Below are 17,784 nucleotides of genomic sequence, written 5' to 3'. Positions count from 1 at the left end.
CACTGTGGGTGCCCTATTTCACCTGCTCACCCCCCCGGTTACCTGCCCCCATCTTCTGCCCCACACCCAATATCCCACATCCACTCCCATTCCACTCCTAGAAGGGTGGCATGCCCCTTCCCCATCCACCGCTTACCATATTTTTGGCAAAACATGCTTCCGACGGCACTGGGTCGCTGTGAATCCCACCTTGGCACAGTGGGGCCGGGAGAGACACAGGTGAAGCCTGTGCTGCCCTGCCACGGCGCAGTGGCTGGCTCCCGGCCAGGGTCCAAAGGCCCCTGCCACCCTCTGGCCACCCTGTGCCACACAGCTGCCTTTGCCCAGCCTGGCTCCTTCCCCAAGACAGACACGCGACTCTGCCTCGTGCAACTACCCAGGTGACCGGAAAGGGTTTGAGAAAGGGCCGCTGTCCTCTGCTTCCCATCCTGGGGTCCCCCTTGCTCCGGGGACCTCCTCCAGCATCTCTTGCTAAGGCACAAAGTGTTTTATTTTAAGGGAGCTCCTGACACTACTTCAAGATGGAGATGCCAGCGCCATGAGGAAGGACTGTCCCCCAGCCACCGCCTCCCACTCACAGGCATCACAGCCTAGAACTGATCCAAGCCCTGTCCCAAGAGTGGCTGCCTGGGAAACACTGAGGGATCTGGGATTGGCCTCCTTCCACCTACCCAAGCTGCCATCAAGCACAGCCCCCGCTCTCCCACTCCTGTTTTGCTATCAGCAGCTTGTCCTCTGCATGCTTGTTCCAAAGGCGCAATGCCTGGAGCAGGGGGGTGATTCCTGGCGGTGCCAAGCGAGGACACGGGCAGGGAACAGTCAGCGGTAACGGCAGGATGGGGGTGGCATTTGTGAGGACACGTGGCCCTGCAACCCACCCAGCATCCCTCCCTGGAGGCCGCAGGGACCACTCCTCGCACCGGTGTGTCCCTCCTACACGTGGCCAAGCCCCGATCCCAAGCGCAGGTGCTGCTGAAGATCCAGTTGTTCCTCGAAGAGCTCCTGGACTAACAGGAAAAACCAGAGCAGCAACATTTGGTAGGCTTTTAAATAAGTGTTTCTGACATCCCTCCACCTACCCCTCCGCTTGGCTGTACCAGCAGCTCATTTCATGGCAGGGAAGCGAGACTGGCAGAGAGCCGTGTCAAGGACAAGAAGGACAGAGCCACTCACGGGCTCCTGGGCAGGCCAGGAGTGACCGCATGGGAGTGATTTTAACTCAACACTACAGCCAGAGCAGCATCGCATCTGGACCAGCACTATCCAGCTGTTGGGTCCTGGGGGAGAAGAGCCACAGCCTTGCAGTGCTGGAGCTCCTGAGCTGCAGGTATGTCCCCCTGCCTTGAGAGACCCCCAGCTGTAGCAGGGTTGGAAAATAACCCTGTGCTCTGCAGGAAGGCACTGGACCCCACATCCCACGAGCCACCTCCCGAGGTTATTCCTCTCCCTGACCTACAACGTTGCACCTCCAGCCAGTTCTGTGCACAGCTGAACCACCCGCTCAGCGAAGGCTTCGCAGACCCACCTCCATCAGGCAGAGCACGACCAGACTTGTCCCCCTGCGCAGGCTCAGCGTGTGCCGGTAACCCCCAGCATCGGCAGGCCCACCAGTGCCTGCCACTCCAGCGTTTGCTAAACCACTGCCAATCTGGAGCAGCAGGAACTCGGCCCGAAGCTCTGCCACCTCCTCACTCAGCTCTGGGCTGCAGCGAGGAGCCTCTCCCTGCCTGCACCGCAGGCAGTGGCACTGCCTCCTGCCCGATCAGTCCTATCAGTGCCTGTCCCAATTCTCACCCACGTGGCAGCACTGGGCACATCCAGATCTGTCCCTGCTCAGGTGCAGGGCTGGGCATCTGAGCAGTGCCACCAGCCCAGCCTTCGGAGACAGGCTCCCACCCCAGCACGACATTACAATTTTTGGGGTCCTGTGGGACCCCAGCTGGCGATGACAGCCACTGCATCCATGCAAAAAGAGCGAAGCCCAGATTTTGGCCCGCAGATGAGCAACAAGAGATTTGATCTGGAAAACAAAAAGGGGGTGCTGTGCTTGCAGCCTCCCCCAGAGGAGAAGCTGCCTACCTGCAACCTGGAGCCAGCCTGAGGGCGATGGGTGCCCCAAAGCATGACAGCTCCTCGCTGCCCCGAGTCACTTCACTGGGGCAGGAGGAAGATATCCCACACCTCCACCCTGGGTGGGGCCTCAGCACGGGCAGGACACCGTGGGGAGTGGCAAGAGCTCCGCACCAGCACAGGGCTCTCCCTGCGCCTGCTCCATGGACACCCCGAGACCAACCAGCAGGACAGCAGGACGGGTTAGACAGACGGCCACAGCAAGGCAATGAGGCAAGGGGTTCTGCTGCAAGCAGCAAGTCTCCCCGCAGCAGGTTTCTGGCACTCGCAGTCTGCGCCCCAACGGGCAAAAGGGCCAGAGAAACAGGCTCCGCGGACTTGTGTTCCCTCCTTCGGGCAGAGGGGGAAAGCTCACATGGGGACCCGGCCCATCCCAGACCATTTCAGACCAACTGCTGCAAAGGCCCGGAGCCTGCACAGCCCAGCAGCGCTCAGGCAGCTCTCAGGGGATGACAGCACTGGGATCTTTTGCATGGCAGCCACGCAGGGCAGCTGAGCACGGTGGGCTGCAAAGCTGCAGTCAGAGGTGGAAGATGAGCAAGGCCACTGTGCCACCGCTCCTCCCCGGCTGCGCCCGGGGATGTGAGGACTGGTCCAGGTACCCAAGCATTTGCCAGGGGGTCCTCGGTACCTGCTGGGTATTGGTACCTTCCCGGGGTGCCCCTCTGCCCTCTGTGTGCCCATGGGCACTCCTACTTCAAGGAGAAGGTATTGCACCCAGGAGCTTTGCATTCAGGGCTGGCACGGGACTCAGGCCATGTTCTTCATGCCATGGCAGTGTCCTTGCACGGCTCCACCAGGATACCCAGGGGGGACTCACAGGGCTGGAGGAGACAGGGGAGCTGTGCCACTCCAGTGTCACTGAGGGCAGAGGGAGCCAAGCCCCAGCCTGACCACAGCCACCATGCCCCCCCCCCGACCAGGAGGTTTGTAAGTGACCGTGATGGAGAATCGAAACCCCTAAATGTGTGCTGTATCCCACTTCGCCTGTCAGTCCCATCCCAGGCACAACATGCTATCTCCAGCCTCCCCAGCCACCAGACATTAGAGGAAAGAGGCACCACTGCAGAGAAGACAAGGCTTTTTTGAAAGGAGCATGTCCGCAGCCATGAACTGGGGCCACGTCTGGATACAGCTTCCCTCAACCTCATCCTCAGGCTGCTGAAAAGACCGAACAAAGGAGAACGGGGTCTTCCTGACTTCCCAGCATGGAAAAAGGTTCAGCCTCATCCTTCTGAGCAGCGAAAGCCCTGACAGAAAGCAAAGCCAGTGGTGGAGGAACGTCCCAACGCAGCCTCTGGGCCGTGCTCTTCGGCCACTAGCAGGAGAGACCCTGCTGAGTCCCCCAAGACGGCTCCCTTCGAGGAATGCTTTCAAGTAGCTCCAATATAAACACGGCAGCCCAGCGCTGGCTTTCCCAGCCCGCACCCAGCTCCAGCAGGCCCAGCAGATGCGGCAGCTCTTCCTAGGCTCCAGAGCCCCATTGTTTGCTCTTCCCTCCCAGAAGCCTGGAGAAAAGGCTCCACAACTCAACTCTGCCCTTTCCAGCAGTCGTTTTCCTGGTGCTTTGACAGAGGGAAATGAACAGAGATATTCGTATTTCAGCGGCACTGCTGCTGCTGCCTACAGTGACCACACCGGAGGCAGGGATGGAGACCCTGTGGAGGCAACCCACCCAAACCCAGGTCTGCACAGCCCTGAGGAGAGCTCTGCAGACATGTGCAAAGCACATTGGGTTTGCACACCCTGCCCCAAAGCCAGTGGCATAAGGAGGAAACAAGCCTGAATTAGGAAACCTGATGGTGTTTCTTACCCGATTACAAAGAACTTAATATTGGCATTACTTACACTGGGCCTCAAGAGACGTAAGTCTGTAATGAGGCAAACCAGACTTGGAAGAGTCAGAGGTACCCTCATAGCCACCTTCACAGGCTTCACGTCATACGTCCCCTCTAACTCCCCTTCCAGTGCACCTTTCCTGGCATGGTAACACCAAGCCCCTTCTCCCTCCCAGCCCAGGATGCTGAGTCATGGGGAAGGTGGGCGAGGAGGGGATGGGCAGCACAACCTGCTGCCCATGCAGAAGGGACCCACACCTCTCCTGTCCTGGGGGACGGGTTGTTCCTAGGGACGGTCGATTTCTACCTGGAGGATTTTGAGATGCATTATTATCACAAGGGGAACCTTGGAAACCCCACTCTGAAATGAGTCCCCAACCCCGCGAGAACCACAGGAAGAAGAGGAAAAGGGCTGGTCTGCATGGACAGCAGGGCTGGGGACAGCAAAGCCCACTTGCAGCCCTGACCAGTGATGTGCCTGAATGCTGCAGACCAGCACACAGGCTCCGCTCCCAGCAAGACTGTCCTCTTCAGGCCTTGGCCCTCCACTGTGCCCAGCCCTTTCTCACCCCTGAGCTCTGAGGAGCTCCAGCAAACCCCAGCATGGCTGCAGTGGCTCACAAGACACTTCCAAAATGCTACCAGCTGCTTTCAGTCCCAGGCTAGTCTCACAGTCCCCAAGGGAATATGTCCATCCTTTGCAGAGCTTTCCAGCATATGAAAGGATCATTTGTCCCCCATCTCCCCTGGAGAGAGTCCATCTTCCTTCCTACTAGGATCCCAAGTGCTTGGGAGGGGTCTGGAGCTGTAAGGCAAGTGCTGCCCACTGCTCCAGTGAGGGAGGAGCAGAGCCGGCACTGGGCTGGGCAGCCCCAGGAAGTGCAGCCGAAAACCAACATGGGAACAAGAGCACGTGCACAGGCAGAAGAGCTTCCCCAGGAGGCTCCAGGGATCGCAGCAGCGTCTCCCCCTCAGCAAGCAGCTGCCATTTCCCCAGGGGGGTTGACCTCCCCGTACCACCCAGGGAAGATAAGGGCCAGTGTCTAAAGAAAGCTGCCCTGAGCTGGTGTGCTTTAGAGAGCTGGAAGAGCAGCAGCGAGCGGTGGGGCAGCAAGGGAGAGGATGGGATCGGCACGTAGACAGAGGGAACGGGCAGCAAAGCGCAGCGGTGCAGCGCCTGCCTGTCCGGGGAGCATCTCCGCTCCGCTGTCAAGAACAGCACACAGAGGGTTTGGCAGCACCGAGATATGGCAGCGGGCACAGCAGGTTTAGCAGTGCTGATAGAAGGCACAAGAGAGGAAGGGTGGGAAAAACCAGTCTACTAAAAGAAAAAAAAAAAAACCTCAACCACAAAGTATTACTGAAAAAAGGATGAAATCCCTTCCCCCAGCTCTCTGTGGCATGTGCTTGCAGGAGGCCCCTCTTGGGGACCACGCTGGTCTCTTCTGGCCTCTCCATCTATCAACAGGATGACAAACACCAAGGGAAGAAAACCAAGTCTTTTGCACTGCTGTTAGAGACAAAAGCGAAACCATCTTGGGCGCAGGTACCTGTAAAGATGTCAAATGCTACCAGCTGCACTCAACGTATTTGCCCTCTGTTTATACAGCTGTATTCCTGCCAAGGGAAGGAAGAGGACACACTTTGTTTGTCTTTGGAGAAAAAATGCAGACAACAGAGCTGACAAGCTTGGCCTGCTTTTGCTGTTACTAGACCAGACTTCCCAGCAAGGGCATTAGATCCCACCTGGGAACAGTTGCTTTGGGCTCAGCTCTTTGCTCACCATTTTACAAGCTAGCAAAAGGCAAGAAATCTCTCCTCGGGTGTCAGACTCAGGCAGGAAAATTGTTCTCTGCACCGTAACCGGACGTGCAACCCCTGCTCACAAATAGCAGTGACAACACGTGATGGATGTGCAAGGAAACAGTGCTCAGTCTCCTGCTTCCAAGAAAGCAGCTTCCATAGGCAAATGCTGTCAGCTTACTGGTGTGAGGATCTGGAAGAGCCTCGCACGTCCAGGCAGCCTGTTAGCTCGCAAGCAAGCTGCCACTCGCACCTTTCCCAGCACTTGCCCTTCAATGGCGTTTGTTGCAGTCTCAAAGTGCCCCATGGTTGCTGCAAAAACTTGGGCTCAGGATGGAGTGAGGGAGGATCCCTTCCCACTCCCCCTCCTTGCAGGAGAACCGGCTGTGATGCCTGAGATGCTGCCTGGCACCAACCTGGCTGGCAAGGAAAGGTAAAGCAAACCCCTGCCCACATTGCATCACTCCCCTTCCTCCTATATGAGGGGGCCTGCATGGGGTCCTCCCTGCCAAGAGCTGAGGGATGGGTCAGAGCTGGCATCACTTATCCCTTGACGCACAGCCGTTCCCTGGACTGAGGCAGAGGAGGCCACTTTCCCCTCCTGAGAGCTTGAGTCAGAAATATTTTGGACCCTGTGGAGCTAAGGATATTTTATGCCCTGTGCAAGGCTCTTGCACTCGCTCCTCTGGAAACACGTAGTTTCTTGGTGCCTGTGCCGGCTGCCCCAGAGCACTGGGCTGCAGAGGGACAAGGAGAGGAAGCCGTTCAGCTCGTGGCAAATCTCACGTACCTGTGGCTCACCTGTGGTCACTGGGGGGGGGGGGACCAGAGGAAACTGGGAGCTACAGGGGTTCAGCTTAAGGCATTTCTTACTGTTCAGGTTTCTCCTGGCAGGGCAGGGATCATCCTCTGGATGGGTCTGGAGCTCAGAGGGGCTGCTTTTAGGGCAGGAGGCACTGGAAGCATCACAGGCACCAGTAAAGCTCTAGGCTCTTTCTGGTGCACTTTATGTGCATCACCAGTGTCTCTTAGTCACACAGATATGAAATGAATACCATAGCACCTCGCAGGGGGCAGCAGACAAGTGATAAACCTCAGTTTAGGGCACTCTAGAGCATATATTTTCCAGAATCGCTATCCTACATGGTTTTCAGCATCATGGCTTTTTTCTTCTCTCCCACCAGCAGCAGGCACACAGAGAGGCAGCCTCGATCCAAAAACCAAGCTGTCAAAGAAGCCTGGCTTGCTGCACTGCCCAGAAGTGGAGACAAGGAGCCTGGCAGGAGTGCCAGGCTCACTGGAGCTCTGATCTAGCCCTTGGGTGAGTCACCTCTCAGTGTGACTCAACTCTGCTCACTGCATGGCCCCCCCAGCTATTGGTACCACATTCTCCAGGGCAGGATGATGCACAGACAGGGCAGGAGGGAGACAGGGCAGCCCCAGGCAGTGCCCTGGGTGGAGGGGCCGTCCCTGCAGAGACTGGGGAGGGGATGCTTTTGTGCAACTGAAGCTGGCAAAGTTTCAATACACACACCCCCCCCCCCCCAATTGTTGTCAGACTGGTCTGAGTGTAAGAAAATCTCTTAGCCAAACAAAATAGCATCCCATTATTGTTCTTTCATTTTGGGCTTAATGTGAGCAAATAACTGTGCCCAGGAGCTCTGTCCCTGCAGCCCTACCTCCTGCCCTGGCTGAAGCTGCAAGCACATGCAAACAGCCAAGCAAGTGGGCAGGGAAAGAGCCAGAGCAGCCAGGCTCACCTGCACCCTGCAGCAGCTTAACCCCTTGTACAGCAGCTCAGCCATCCCAGCAGACCCTGCCATGAGCATCCAACAGAGCTCTCGTCACTGTGTGACACTCCTGCCCATCCGCTCTCCTGTTTAGCACAAAGGGCTCTGGAGCGATAATTTGCTTTTGATGTGTGTTTTTATGGTGCCCCACACAAACGAGGCCTGGCCCAGACCGGGGATGTTCAAGTGGTACTACAGTGGTGAAAGTGGACAGCTGCACCCTGTGAAAAGGAGGGGACATGACGGTGCTCACTGGCCTGGCAGCACTTTGCCCCAGCACTGCACCCTCTTGGGGCAGTGCAGCTTCCCAGCCCGTTTGCCAGACAGCCAGCGCCTGCCTGGCAACTGAAGCCACTCATTAGATATAAACAGAGAAGGCTATAACTCTCCTACCTGCCAAGGTCTTTTCTCTTCTCTACAGCGCAGTCCCCCTTGCCCTTTTCTATCTCCTGCAGGAGGGCCATTTGGATGGGGGTGCTTCTGCCATCGCTGCCGGTGCTGCCCCGGTGCTGCCGGCCCCGGCAGTCAGGCTGGGAGCTGCGCTTCATGGCCTGGAGCTGTGCCAAGGGCACGATGTCGCAGCCCTGGGGTCGGTGCCACACCGTCTGCCGCGTGATGGCATTGTAGTAGTAGAATCGGTTGTTGTTCTGGTCGAAGAGCTCCCACCACTGCTTCTGGTCTGACTGGCGCACCTTCAGGTTGGGAGGGGGCTCCCAGCCACACTCGCCGGTGGTCAGGTTCACGTACATCCGCTCCTGGGAGCGGGGCTCGATGATCTCCACCCAGTCCGAGCTGCAGAGACATGAGAGCCACGTTAGTCTGGGCCAGAGCCTCGAGGCAAACAGGTTGTCTGACAGTCCTACAGAGCTGCTGCCTCTGGGTCAGGCAGCCATGCTGCAGATCAAAGCATTGCTTGGGGCCATTTAGTGATCTAACAAGCTCAGGAGAAGATGAGGGGAAGGGTTTGAGATGGGGCCAAGCCAAATCAGCAGCTCCCTGGCACAGGGAAGGGGAGGTCATCCCCCCAGCCTGGCCCCGACATCCCAGCCCAGGACAAGCAGCATGGGACAGGCGAGCATCATCTGCTGCTGATCTGATAACCTACATCAAGGGCTGGCGCAATCACAGGAGTGCTGGCGCCTGGTGAGATGCGCGGGGGAACTCACTCTCAAGAGCGGGGAGGATCTGCAAAGCAGGATCTGCTCCTTTTGGGAGCTGCACCCTGTTGTTAATGCCACCTCAGGAGACCAAACCCCTGGCTCCCGACAATGCGGGCAGCCTGCCCATGCAAGTGCCTGCCCTGCAGGGCTCACATGCTGTGGGACTGGAGGGGACCTCTGGGTCACCCTGCTTGAAGCCCACACCTGCTTGCCCAAAAGATAAATGCAGGGAGTGACTGGTGGACAATACCAACTCCATCACAAGCTCTTCCCCTCCTCCCTTGGCTGATGGGACAAAGCCCTTGGTAGCCCTTTGGGTGTAAGGTGTCCCAAAGGAGAGGCATGGCCTGCTGCTGATCCGTAACCCCTCTACTGCCCAGAGGAGCCCCTCCAGCACCAGGGTCCCTCGCCAGCACCCACGCTGGCCCAGCCTAGGGCTGAATGAGAGCGCAACATGGGCAGTGCTGTAGTGGTTTTCAGGCAGATCGGCATGATGGTTTTGTGGCAACAGAGGTGTTGGGCTGCTCAGTCCTCATACATGGCATGTCAGCCTTTAACACTGACCCACCTAACCCAAAAAGCTGGCCTGGGTGAGAGCAGAGGAGCTCAGCAAAGCAGACGACTCCATGATGCTGTAGCCAAAACCATTTTGGCTGGCCCAGGTAAACAGAAGGAGGTCGTGCAAACCGCAGCAAGGTCTCCTCCTGCGCAGGAGAGGTGCTGCCACTAAAGCAATGCTACCCCTGGCAGCACGCTCGAGCGTGCAGCTGAAAACAGAGATAAAACCTACACATGCCCCCCAGCTCTTCCTCACACCCCCCCAAGTCCTGGCCCTCCACCCTCCTCTGCCCTGTGTCAGTGGAGGCTGCAGGAAGGAGATCCTATTTAACCCAAGTTATTTTTGTTACTAATAAAAGCCATATGAAAAGGACGAGTCCAGTGCCACCCTTGAAACTCGCTCCTCCCCAGTGCCTCAGGAGCTCACCCTGGTGAGGGCATGGCAGCAGCACCATTCCCAGAGGAGCAGCAGCAGGAGGTGGCGTTGCATCCCTCTTGCACACCCTCTGCTGCTGGCATGTGGCTCTGGGTTGACAGTGGTAGCACTGCAGTGTCCGAAATGGCAGCCTGGGCTCCCAGTGCTCAGCCTTGCTGGCAGGGTTGCAGGAGAGGAGGTGTTTGCTGGCAGGGCAGCGCGGCCCTCAGCTCTGCCCCAGCTTTCTGGGGAAGGTCAGTGTGTCCCCTCCCACCCAGCAAGTCTGTGAGGGGATTTAATTGCATATCACACCTCCCCGCTAGGAAAACCACAGGTGTATTCCAGTCTGGCATGCACCCCTAAAAAGCAGGCTGCTCCTTGACTCTTTGAGGATGCAAAATTGATAGGTACAATGTCAGTTCAACCCAAAATAAACCTGAACTGCCTCTGAAAAGGTGCAATTCTCCCTGCCACAACATCTACCATGCAATGCTGATCTCCACACAGCTTCATGGAGGGCAGATGTTCAGGCAGGTTGGCTGGGGAAGCCGATATGGGTAAAAGCCACTTTTTTGTGGCGCAGGTCCGTTTTCAGCCAGATCAGCTCACCAGGCTATCACCACCACGACCGTTCGTACTGGCCCAACAAGCAGCTGGGAGCAGAGCACACTGCCTTCCCCCATGGCAACGATTCCTGCTGGGCTCCCACCGTTGCCAGGGCAGGGTGCTGCCAAGAGTGTGCTTGCAATTGGATCCCACTTGGAAAACCCTGTTTCCAGAAAACATCTGGTTTGTTGTTTGGTACGTTTTGGTCAAAACTAGATCAGTTCCCCTATTTGATTTAAGGTGCAACATGAACAGTGTACCAGCACCTCATGTCATAGCTCAGGGTGGGAATCACAGAGCCAGTCTGATTATTTCCATGCAGTTGCAATGTCAAACCATAGGCACAGGAACAAATCAGCAAGTCACTGCTGTTATCAAGGGCATCATCAACTGCAAAGATGTGTCATCTATAAACAGGGCATAAGAGGGGAAAACGAGGGCAGCAGCAGAGCTCAGCAGTGCTGGGAGGAGAGCACAATGAGCACATCCACGGAGACAGCAGCAAAGAAGCACAGGTAGGACAAGGAACTAGCAAAGAGGGTCCAAAGGACAGGTCAGAGGGGACACAAAAGGAGCAGTGACCTCTGAAAGCACCACAAGTCTTCACAAGAAGGACAGGCAGTCAATAGGAAAAAGGGCACAGGGGACTGAAAATGGGACTTAGACCCAGGTGGCACACTGGCAGCTTCAGGTGGGCAGAGGCTGCCGCTGGTGCTAGAAGGTCAGGGGCTTCACCCAAAGGTGGGGAGCATGGCCCACTGCTCTCAGGAGAGGAAGGGCTGGAAGAGGAAAGCAGGCGTGGCAGGACCCCCCCCCACCGAAAGCAACACAGAAATGCACACACAAACGAGCTCGGGAGAGAGACAGGAGGTAGTTAAGGAGTATTTGCTTGGCATGGAAAAAAACCAAAGCCCTCCAGGACCCAGCTGAGCGATCAAGGCACAGTTGAGTGATCAACATTTTTAATGTTCAAGAGCACACTGGTTTTGATCTGTTTTGCCAGCAACTGGATTAGCAAAGCTCTGAAACACCAACCGCTCTACCAGGGCTGTTGCTCCTTGGGAGGGAGGAGAGGTCAGCTATTTTCTGTTAAGTGCAAGCTATTGAAAATAACAAATTCTTCTCATGGCACTTGGCCACAACCAAGCATGTGTTGCTAACTATAGTCTTCCGTTTTAACAAGCTTACATTTATCTTTGCGTGCAAAGACACGTAAGTGGATAACTTGGGTTGGTGACCTCTTTGCTCCCCTTAAAATTGAGGGGCTGAGGATGACTGAGGTGGAGTTTAACCAGGGAAAAAATCTGCACAGAACATGTTGAAGTACCAAAGAGTTTGGTACAATCACATTCATATGTAAAGAAAGAAAAGGAAAAGCAAGTAGCACATTCCTGGAGCAAGGCCAGCCCCAGGCTGCCACACAAGCCTTGAACATAACATCAGGAACTCTGGAAAGACGTGATAAACCCAGGATTGCAGAAAGATAAGGCCATAACTTGGACACACAAAAAATTAATTCCAACTCCCCTTCACGGGGTTAAAGAAGTTGCTTCCTGGGAATGGTTGGAATAATGGCAACGCAGCAGCACAGCAGCCACGGAGCGCGCACCCGCTCCCACCAGCATGGCAGCGCCTGGTCGCACCAGCAGGATCGCTGCGGTGGTTTCAGTCTTGTCTCTTGGGACAAAACATCCCCAGGCGCAGGACTTTCCAGTTTGCAAACCCAGACCAAACCCCCATTGCAGCCCGAGAGTAGGGACACACAGCCCACCGGCATCACAGCAGCACCGGGGAACTAACCCAGCCACCAGAGCCCGCAACTCAGAGGAATTTCAACAAAATCCCCACTTGCTTCCAAAAACAAACCCAGACTCCCAGTGTGCATCCTCCTGTATTATCAGAGAGATTTCAGGAGTTTCCTCTGTGTCCTGAGCAAGTACACAAATACTTTTGATGCCTTGTAGCTTGTAAATAGGCCACGGCTCCAGCCACTCGCCCCGAGCACCCTGAGACCTACCCAACTGCAAAGTCACTTGCCTCAGGCATGCTGATTTTTTGGAGGGGTGGCAGGGCCATGGGGGGGGCTTGGTCCCCAAGCAGCAGGGTGCCATGCGGGGGGATGGTGCACCAGGCGTGCAAAAAGCAGGAGGAAGTGTAGGGCTTTTTGTGCACAATTGCATCTCATACGGGCAGACAAGTTTGTTCCCACCTGAAGGCTTAGCCCTCACGGGCCAGCAGCTTGTTTTTTATGAATTGTTGTATAGACAGAGCAGGCAAGAGGCCAAGCTGCTGTGCTCTATCCTGCCAGCCTCTGGGACAGAGGAGATGGACATTTGCAAACTTTGCTCCTTCAAAAACAGCTTAGCCAGGTCCCTCCTGGCTGCCACTCCTGCTTGGCAAAGCCTGGGAATTAACAATGAAAATAATAATTTTTTTAAAAGGGTATTTCAGCCTGAAAGAGCATCCTGCTAGCATCTCCTGATTAGATCTTCTCACAAAGACTATAAAGGTTAGTGCGAGTCCAGGAAAGAATAAAATTGTTTTAACTAAAGAGAAGGGAGCAGGACTAGAAATGGAAGGGACCAGATACAGCAAAAGAGAAGTCACTTGCAGGAAGAGCTGAGAAACCCCAAAAAGCTGAACTGCAACTGCTCCACAGGAGCAGTGGTTTTCTTGCCACCATCACCCAAGTGACACCGCACCCCGGGCAGCCAAGCACAGTCCCTGGACACTGCAAGTTCTTTGCAAGGCTATCCAAAGATAGATAGAGAGATGTTTTCTCAGCTGGAGCTGTCAGCTTCAGACTAGTGCGACATGACCACCCAGCCCTCTGCATGAAGCCTTCTCACTGCTCACTACCTGTGCACACTGCTCAGCACCAACTCAAGAAGCCATTTACCTGCTGAGGGCAAGAGAGCCCCAAGGAAAGCTATGGGAAACCCCTACCTCGGGGAGCTTCACACCAGGCTGCGACCAAACTCCTCTGCATGGCTGCAAGGAGAGCTCTTATGGCTTGATCCCCCATTTCACTTCCATGTTCTGTAATTTTTGGACTTCTGTGCTCAGAGCCAAGATCCCACCTCCTTCCCTGACTTCCCTTCTTCAGGATGAGCCCTGCAGAGGGCTGGGGCAGTACCAAGTCCTCCTTGGCCAAACATGACTCCGTACCAAGTGAGATTTTGAAGACTAATGCACCAAAGGGAGCCTGCAGCATGCTCAAAGGTGGCCCCAACATGAAGAAAAGCAACTGGGAAATTAAGCTCTTCCTCCAGAAAATAGGATTCTGAACGCAGGCAGTGTATGGTCTTGTATTTAATATCACAGAAGGATGGCTGCACTCAGGGGACAGGGGACCCTACTGGACAGCAGGAGACTGAAGAACTTGAGGGGCCATAGGCCAACATGACCTTTATGAGTATTGATGCTTCCCTTTACATCATCTCCATACCTTGCGTGGACAAGGTGTTGCTACCGCACCCTGTACAGGGCAGCCACCTTGCTGTGTCCTTGCACAAAGAGCTGCAGTTCTTTGCCTATGGCTCCAAGCCAGGGCTGCTGAAGCCTCTGCAAAGGCCCAAGAGCTGGTGGGGCCCGAGGACCAGGCAGATCCATCATCAGAGGTCATCTAACTGAGGATGTGTCAAGGTTGAGACTAAGTGCCTATGAAGTGGTCCTCCTTGAGGACAAGGAATGAAGAGTTTGGCCATTAGACACACACAGAGATTGAAGTACAACTCTCAAAGAGCAGTCACACTGTGACACCAGCTGGAGGCAGGGACACGTGCATGGGGTCCAGGGCTCCTCACTGCAACAAGCGGCTGGGGCGATGAGGACAGGCATCTGAAATGATCTGTCCTATAGAGACAGGGAGTTCAGAGCCTCCTTCATTTGCTGCTAACAGACTGTATGACGAGGGGCCCATGAGAGGGAGCAAGAGCAGCCTTATGGAGAATGAAGACATGTTTACAACTTCAAGTGCTCCAAAGGGAGGCCCCAAGCAGCAGACCAAGGCAAACCAGTTAAGGAATGGGGAGCGGGTACCATCCCAGAGGCACCGAAGCTGCTGACATTGCTGCTCCTCTGCAGGTCCATGATCTCAGCTAGCTGAAGAGCAACCCGGGCTGAGCTGAAGAGCAGCCCAACATCAGCACAGCTTTTTTTTTTTGCCCCCCCCCCCCCCTTTTTTTTTTTAAAGGGGATCATGCTTGCCCCTTCACCTTCTGTGCGACAGGCAAAGCCACCCCAGCACAGCACCCCAGTACACTGGGTGGGTTGTCAGACAAGCTCTCCTTAGAAAAACTTCGCTCAGTGCAGACACTGAGCAACAAAGTGCAACCCCCAGGTGGCTCCAAGTCGCTTAGATTTGCACATCAAAGCCAGGACAAGGCTGTAAAACTCATCAGTATCCTGGAGCTGCAGAGGGCCTCCAAGATGGTCTCTAGCACCAGCTACTTGCAGCGATGCTCCGCCAGCTGACTCAGTCAATTTAGGCTTTATTCACTGCCTTCTCTCAGCCAAGTCCAGAAAAGCTGTAATTTAGATCTCAGGGTGAAGAAAAAAAAAGTACCCAAAACAACCCTCTGCCCCCCGCCCCCATATATATATATACACACACACACAAACTTATTTTGAATACACATGCATCCTTCTAACAAAAATTATAGAGCAACTAAAATAAACATAATGTCAGCCTGTTCCTAAAACTCTCCTGTTTCTGAAAATAAGCATCGTGCAAACAAACCAACCTCTGCTTCACAGGAGACAGACCAGACTGTGAAAATATAGAACAAATGGCTGCAATTGCTCAAAGCCTGAGCATGTATGCTCAGCTCCAGCAAGAGCAGAACAGGGGCAGTCCTCTGAAAGCAGATCCCAGCCCAGCAACACATTACAGAGAGAACAGAGCACAGCGCCGTGACTTGGGTGGGTTAGAGGTAGGAGGGAGCCTGGAAGAGGTCCTATCACGTAAAGTGTCTCACTACTTTGGTATTTTTAATTAAAAATGAAACAAACCAAAAAAACTCAACCAAAGCCCCAAGCCTTCTGCTAAGTGGTATTTTCAAAGATAGAGACATCAGATGAGAAACTTGGTGGCCTTCTGGTTGCTCAGACTCTGCTGGTTCTTGCTCATTCCCCAGCTGTTCCCAAACTTTCCCCCAGCCCTCATGCCAGCACTGCCGGCTCCCACCTTGCTGCTGTGAGTCTCCCAATTCACCCCGGCTGCACAGCAGAACTGATGGCAATGGGGCAGTTCATCCCGTGGGAGCGGGTCAGGGCAGCACCAAAATTAACAGCAGATTCCTCCAAGATTCTGTCTCGGAGAAAAAGTAGTAAGAAACAAGGACATTCAGGACACAGCTGAGATTTCCTGGGGTCTCCACAAGAGGACTGGGGGGGCAGAGGGGAATGCTCCCCAGGGAAAGATAGACACCGTGCTGAGTTGCACTACAACGATAAACAACTGAAAGTAAAGCCCAAAACAGCCCCAAAGGCGTAAGATCCTACAGCCTGACACCAGCACCTGAACCTTGGGTGGGATGGATGCACAGGCATCTCAGAGCACTGTATCTCAGCTGGGAGAAGGGAGGACAGCACAGAAACTCCCACCACACCAACCTTCACACTCTCCATCACCCACTCTGCACTGAGCATGACCCACCAGGACTTGCACAGCCCCACCGGCAGCACCAGGCTCAGACCAATCCAGACCCTGAAATCACTCCCAGGCAAGCCATGGAGTCACACAGAGTGCCCCAGAGGGAGGGGAAGACACAGAGACTTGAAGTGCTGCTCACCCCCACCCCATCCTCCATCCCTCCTCCACAGGATGGGGTTCTGTGACAGAGGGAAGAGCAAGGGGCAGGAAACATCCCCATTTTCATCGCTTCGGGACAGGGTATGCTTTTTATGAAGCACCTGCTGGATGGGCACTAACAGAGCAGGAGGAGTTCAGGTACCAGAGATAAGGGCTGTCACCAGGGGACTGCACAGACCAACACTAAAGGAAATTGCACCTGAGGGCAGAAGGAGAAGTAAAATCCACTCCCATTTAAAAAAATCTTGACAATGCAGACTAGGCATAGCTCTGCCTGTGCCTGCACAGCCAGGGTAAGCACAGGCTCTTGCCACAGCATCTCTGTTGGAGGCACAGAGCAGGGCTGGCTGCTGTGCTCAGGGACAGGACCTGCTGCTCCCTTGAAGACCAAGGGCCTCTCACTTCTCTCTGTCCCCAAATTGTTGGTGAGGGTGAGCACCTCGGACTGCATCACGGCCAGAGACCAGCTGTGGCCACTGCAGCCTGAGCAGAAGGTGAAAGACATAAGATGTCAAAAAGCATTCAGCATCAAAACGGTCACAGGCGCTTCCCTCCGCTCTTTGTAAGGGTCCCCAAGCTGGCCAGGGACATGGATCCAGCTGGACAGCCCCTCCTGCGTATCTGTCCCAGCTGACCCAGGGGTTTTACACAACTGGGGAACAAAATCCCTTGTAGAGCTTGAGCCCCAGCCCACAACAGAGCAGTAAGCCAGTTTCCTTGGGCTACAGGATCCACCTGTCTGGCCCTCGAGCTGCCACCATGGCATCCAGTGGGTCCCTCCTGCCACCACGGCTGGAGTTTTTGTTTTGCATGTCAGAGCACAGCCCAAACCCCCAATCCTTAAACAGCCTCCCTAAAGCTCTGCTTTGCCCCAGACGCAGTGGCACCTCCTAAGCTCAGTGAAGGCTTCAGCAGAGTCCTTTTTCCTTTTAAGGGCCGAGCATTTGAGAATGAGTTTCAGAAGAAGGGGGTGGGGGGAAGTACTGGCAGTTTTCATCCCCTCTCTCTCCTTCCAAAACGTGCTGCATGGATCCACAGCCCCATCCAAATCCCAGCTGCTGGAGGAGCAGCAGCTGCAGGGGAAGCTCGGTGCCAGCCAAACAATCCCTGCCCAGGGGGCACGGTGTGACCTGGAGGGGAGCCGAGGCCTGGTGCAGCTCGGTGCTGTCCTACTGCCTGCACAGCCACGGGCTGCATCAATCCCAGGACACATTGCCAGGTCCATTGCTGCCGCGACTTGGAGAGATACCAGCAGTGCCACACTCTGATGGTGACTGTATCCCACCTCAACATGCTTGTAACCAGACTTTGTCCCAAACAAACAGCATTTACATGGGAAAACCTCAATTTTAGCAATACCCTAGAGAGGAAATACTTCACAGCTGCTTAGGTGAAGACATTACGGGACAACTTGCAAGTTCAGCAACAACTGACCACCACAGCTGGGACATATCCTGCCCTCCCTCCATCCCCTGGTGCTGCCCCACCGAAGCATCCCGAGCTCAGCCCCAGGACAGCAGCCTGCTGCCTTCCCATCACCCCCAGAGGCAATGTTCCCAGCTTCAGGGAGGATTTGTACAGGCACGTACACCATAAGCATGGCTTGAAGAGCATCATTGCGGCCATCCCCCCCATCCACGGCCCCGCCGAAGGGGGCAGCAGGTACTCA

At 55.1% G+C, this 17,784-nt stretch overlaps 1 protein-coding gene across 2 annotated transcripts in view; it reads right to left on the bottom strand.

The window, feature by feature from the left end:
- LOC142416888 (rho GTPase-activating protein 39-like) overlaps positions 1–17,784 on the bottom strand; it is a 57,950-nt gene that overhangs the window by 21,987 nt on the left and 18,179 nt on the right. For both annotated transcript variants that reach the window (XM_075516988.1, XM_075516989.1), the window contains exon 2: positions 7,955–8,353. In XM_075516988.1, coding sequence (XP_075373103.1) covers positions 7,955–8,353 — 399 coding nt within the window. The remainder of the gene's footprint in view (positions 1–7,954; positions 8,354–17,784) is intronic.

The sequence above is a fragment of the Mycteria americana genome, chromosome 14 (genome assembly GCF_035582795.1).
Source record: "Mycteria americana isolate JAX WOST 10 ecotype Jacksonville Zoo and Gardens chromosome 14, USCA_MyAme_1.0, whole genome shotgun sequence".
NCBI classification, from domain to species: domain Eukaryota; kingdom Metazoa; phylum Chordata; class Aves; order Ciconiiformes; family Ciconiidae; genus Mycteria; species Mycteria americana.
The sequence above is the reverse complement of the archived record's forward strand: the minus strand, read 5'-3'. Positions and strand labels throughout refer to the sequence as shown.